Here is a 5423-nt window from a genome sequence, read left to right on the forward strand (position 1 = left end):
TGTTGTTCGTATTATTATTATTATTATTATTATTATTATTATTATTATTATTATAGTTTTTTTAGGGTATATTATTATTATTTTATTGTTTAAATTTAGTTATTTATTTTAATTAATGTATATGTATTTTTCTTTATTTTAGGAAAAGATTCAAACGGAGTATAGGAAGATGCAAGAAGAGGTCGGGGAGGGCGCGCATGTACATGAGTCTTATGTTCTCACTCGTTCCCTCGGTGAGAGATGCGGACATATTCACGAAGTTGGAAGGAAACCAGGAACCAACGATCATTTAAAAAATAGGTTTGGTATATACAACTGAATCTATGAAAAATATTAGATAAAATAGCCTATACTGATGACAAATCTATGCTATATCTCAAATGGAAAAAGTCGTTACCCACTTTTCCCGACGACATGTCGTCGCAATGGTCAATGTGTCTCGACGACATATCATCAGTATAGAGTGCATCTTTCTCGACTATAAGTCATCTGTAAAGGTAAATAATGAAACTTTTTTCTCTCGAAAATAAATTTCGACAACCCTTTGCAAACAACTCGTCCATCAGTATAGGGGCACTATACCGATGTCTTTTTCCACTTCTACCAACCAGCCTGTACCGACGACCCTTTGCAGACGACTTGTCTTCAGTATAGTATAGGCTCACGATTTGTCTTCAGTATAGCATAGGCTCTCCAGACGACATGTCGTCAGCATAAGGGATTAAATGTTGTAGCATAGGGGTGGATTCTTGTAGTGATTTTATTTTATAATTCAACAAAGTAATTGAAACCTAATCATACATTCAACGAAAGAAGTTCATATCTCCTATTAAGAAATGTAGATAAAAAAACTGTAGTAGGACAAAGAGTAACGAGAAATGAACTGTGGATATGGCACATGAATCTACCCTTCCATTACTCCAACACTTTTTCTTCGACCATCAAACAAGTTTATGCTATTTTTTTCGTTGAAAATGATGCAACACCTTAAGTTAGGTTTCAGCATAAAATAATAATCGCAAAGATCTAGATTCTCTTTCAAAGAATCTATATATACAGAGTGTCCTCAAGTTAATGTCTCCCAACTCTACCATCCACCAAAGGTTATTTATTCATCTTATCACTCGTGCATTGGGTATATATAAATATTTAAACAATGCCACTTGTGACTTGTGAGTATTATATTCAAATTAATTCAGCAAATCAAAACTCAGATCATGTAATGAAAGAAACAATTTAATTTCATTCGTGTTGTAAATTGTAATATTAATTAAGGCATGAGAAGGCTGGAGTATAGGGAATAGAATAATGAAAAGTGAGCTGTAATTATGGAAGGAGGGAGACAATGAATACGTGGCCACGTAATCAAACGTAATTCATGATCACATTAATATTGACCACAAAACTCCAACTATTTATACCATCTTTGTAACCAGAGGAAAGACAATAAACTGAAATCTTATTCTCAGCTTTAGTTCTTAGAAACAAATGGCTTCTATTTCTTCAAACATAAAACCCCATAGTCATGTCAGGTCCATCAGCTTACCATCTACATCAGACCAGCAATCCGTTTTCAATGAGTTGTACAGATTTCAAGCTTCTCAAGAACCTACCTCATCTTGTTCATCATCATCATTCGTAGGCGATAAACTAAATCGCCTGAATGATATGTATGAATCCATCCAGCCATTCCTTTCATTGCCGTCAACCAAACAATCTTTAGCCCAAGGGTGCCACAAAGAACAGCTAAACAAGTTTTTAGATGAACATATTGGGCTTTTGGATCTGTGTAGCACCACCAAGGATGCCTTGTTGATATCGCTGGATTATGCCAAAGAACTCCAGTCGGTGATTCGACGTAAGAAAGGAAATAATCATAGGCTGACATCCTCATTCGAGGCCTATCTATCGCACAGGAGAAAAGTAAAGAAGGCCGTTTGTAAAACATTGTCAGGTTTGCAGAAGCATTGGTCCTCTTCGGCCAAGGAAGGCCAGAGAACAAAATCAAACATCAATATGTTGAATGAAATGAGACTAAACACAATGGAAGTGTTTGAGTCGTTGTTGACTTTCGTTCATGGATCAAACACACAGTCAAAGCCAAAAGGCTGGTCTTTGGTGTTAAAGATGATGGGCGGGGACCGTGCACATTGTCATCAAACATTAGAAGACACTGAAGTTAAGAAGGTGGATCATGAGCTACATGCCCTGATCACCTACAAGAAAACAAAATCAGATAGCTTAGTTTTAGACCATATACAAGAAGGGTTAGCAGAAATGGAATTTAGTCTCCTAGATCTCAGTGAACAAGTAGAATGCCTTTTCAGACACTTGATCAAAACAAGAGTGTCAATTCTAAATATCCTTAATTGTTAGAAAAAAAATTGATAACTCCATTATTTAGTGATGTACATAATGTTTTAATGGTTACAGTTTTGTTACGATTGAATCACTTTTTTTACTGATGTACATCAGTCATGAAGAACTCCATTATTAATTCGGTATTTCTCTGATAGAAAATTGAATGATAGGCTATTTACGGATGTTATGGATCTCCACAAAATATTTAGAAAAGTTCAATTTTAGTATTTTCGATATTCAAACTTTTATAAATTAATCACCCTTTCATTTTGAAAAAACTTAATTATATAAAAGTTAAGATCCACGCCAAGGTCTATTTTCCATGCTTTGTTGATTATACTTACAGCAATAAGTTTGATTGGTAGATAAAGATTACCAATTCTATCTATTATACAACTCCTAGTTATTTATGGAACTCTGGATTAAATATATCCTTGCATGTTTAGTACCATCATTTGCCATGTGCTTAGGTATGACCAATGCGATAGTTAAATATTCAAATTGTATCATGTGAAGTTCTCGCCTAGGTCTAAAAGGGCGGATAAATTTTAGTTAGGGTGTCATATGACTTAATTAATCCAGTTCATGTTAATAATATATACCTTCAATTTGTTCCAAAATTTGGAAGAAAAGCTTTAAACTTTAGGGTCTTTGAAAATTTATGTTGCTTTAACAAAACATTAGTGTTAGATATGAAGTGCTACGTATATTTGTCAAACATCTTTAAAATTTAAAACCATTTTACTCTATAAAACAATTTTACTTTAAGTTTCGAAATAAAATGTATTTAACTTAAAACGTAACTTATATACCAATCATAATAGGGTTGTGCCATATCTTGAATCGAGTTGGTTACCAGTCAAACAGTTAACCGAAATGCTAAGAGTTTTTAAACAATTTGAAACTACTTTTGTTGAGGAGTTTATTACCCTAGAACTAGCTTAGACGTTAACAAAATATTTAATGTGCTCAAAGTTAAACAAATTTGAAATGCAAAAGCAAAATGTTTAGTGAATAATAAACGTAACGAATGCTAAATTTATGAAATATTTTAGAGAAATACATGTAGCTATTACTTGTTCGACTTCATGGAACCAATGATAAATGTTAGCGGTTGAAACTTTACTTCAAAACATATCTGATGATTCGGGTTTTGTCGAGGACCAATAAATTTTGCTCAAAATGCACAAAATAAATTTAACAATAGTTTTAATAACTTATTCAAAGTTTATCTAACAAAATATGTGGATGCATCCTATTCTAAGATAGCTTTCAACTGAGTGGCTACCTTTTTTCTCAGATACGGGTCAATAGCCCCATTCAGATAACTAGGGTCCCCCTTAGATCCTCCAGTATTTCGCGGAGGCAATCATCCGGCTCATGAGGCAGATACAGATCCTCCATAATATGGGTGGCGGTCTGAGAGTGCAGCTCTATCATAATGAAAATGCGTCGAATGCATCTATAATAACCAAACAAGTAGAATTTATACTACTTGAAATAATGAAGCTAGTAAATGGGCATGAAGTAGCAACCCTTGTATCGAGTTTGTACCTGATTTATATTATATATAACTATACAAGAGTATAAAATTTTGATATTTTGACATGTTGAAAAGATAAAGAATCCCAATTATCAATTGTATCCATTATACCCATGGTTTACTAACTGTCTAAGCTTTTACGTAGCTTCAAGTTCAGTTTTTTCTGTTAGTGGCACAATAATATCTACAAAAGGAACAAAACTAATTCCCCAACCGGTGAAAGTAAGTCTTTACTTGAAATACTACTTGGAGGACATGTAATGGATAAAAAAAATATTACACCACTTGAAAATGAAATTGCAAAGGTCATACGAATATCGGTCCAACTTACTACGGAATAACTCGCATTAAAAAAGTAAGCAACATTATACATATTCTAAGGGGGTGTTTGGATATGGAAAAAATAGGCTGCTTATTGCTTATTGCTTAATCCCACCGCAATAAGCAAATATAGGTGTTTGGACGGGAGTCTTTAAAAATCAGCTTATTGCGGTAGGAATAAGCAAAATAAGCTGATTTTAATAAGCAAGGGTGGGAATGCTTATTGCTTATTGTTTATTGCTTATTGGTCATGTTACTCATATAAGCTGTTTTATTTGCCAAACACTTAAAATGCTTATTGTTTATTGCTTATTCCCACAGCAATAAGCTAATCCAAACACATTTAAAAAAAATGTTTTTTCCCACCGCAATAAGCAAATAAGCAATAAGCTAATAAGCTAAAAACTATTTATCCAAACACCCCCTAAAGACTAAAGCGTTGGAGTTTTCTACCGACTTTTCCAACCCATGTACTTTGTAATTACCAACATTTTACAGTCCTCTACTTTGTAAAATGACATTTTCCATCTTTATACTTTGTAAAATATCATTTTTACCTCTTCAATTTTGAACTTTTAAAAATATCACTTTCACCCCTTCATTTTCCCTATACTTTTTAAAATGTTGTTTTTACTCCCATAACTTTGACTTTTCTAAAATCATTTTCACCCCCTCCATGTTTAAAACTTTTGTATTTACCCATAGAGTATATACATAATCTGACTCTCTTATAGTTACCACCCATCGACTTTGTAAAATGTAACTTTGACACCATTGAATTTAAACTTTATAAAATTCGTAAATTAGAAAAAACTAATTTACTAAATTTTTGTTTTATGCATGTGTCGTAAGTTTGAGTTCAACGATTCGACGTAAATTTAGAATTTTTGTTTGTTAGTTTAAAAAAAGAGTTGACTTGCTTTTTTTTATGTACACGTGAATATAAATTTGAGTTTTTCTACATTTCGACGTATTATTTATTTATTTATTTTTACGTTTTCGTGCTTCGAGTTTTTTTATATTTCATTGTATTTTTTCATGCTTATTTTTAAGCATTTTGCTTGGCATGACTTTGTATAGTGACTTTTGCGCTTTAGCAACTTAAGTCCTCCTAAGTTTTAATGCGTGACCTTCGTCCATAACTTTTGTGGTTAGCCAACTTACGTCATCCTAGGTTTCTATTGGTACCGGAAAAGTT

General features: G+C 32.9%; 1 protein-coding gene across 1 annotated transcript; it reads left to right on the top strand.

The window, feature by feature from the left end:
* Positions 1 to 1488: 1488 nt before the first annotated feature.
* On the top strand, positions 1489 to 2376 carry LOC145105146 (uncharacterized). The gene has a single exon (XM_079042277.1). The coding sequence runs from the start codon at positions 1489 to 1491 to the stop codon at positions 2374 to 2376; it is 888 nt and encodes a 295-aa protein (XP_078898403.1).
* Positions 2377 to 5423: the final 3047 nt, after the last annotated feature.

Source organism: Lactuca virosa, chromosome 4 (genome assembly GCF_052849685.1).
Source record: "Lactuca virosa cultivar CGN04683 chromosome 4, Lactuca_virosa_CGN04683_v6, whole genome shotgun sequence".
NCBI classification, from domain to species: domain Eukaryota; kingdom Viridiplantae; phylum Streptophyta; class Magnoliopsida; order Asterales; family Asteraceae; genus Lactuca; species Lactuca virosa.

What these genes read in the sequence shown, in the direction of transcription:
- LOC145105146 (XM_079042277.1), top strand. Translation starts at nt 1,489, where the DNA reads ATGGCTTCTATTTCTTCAAACATAAAACCCCATAGTCATGTCAGGTCC.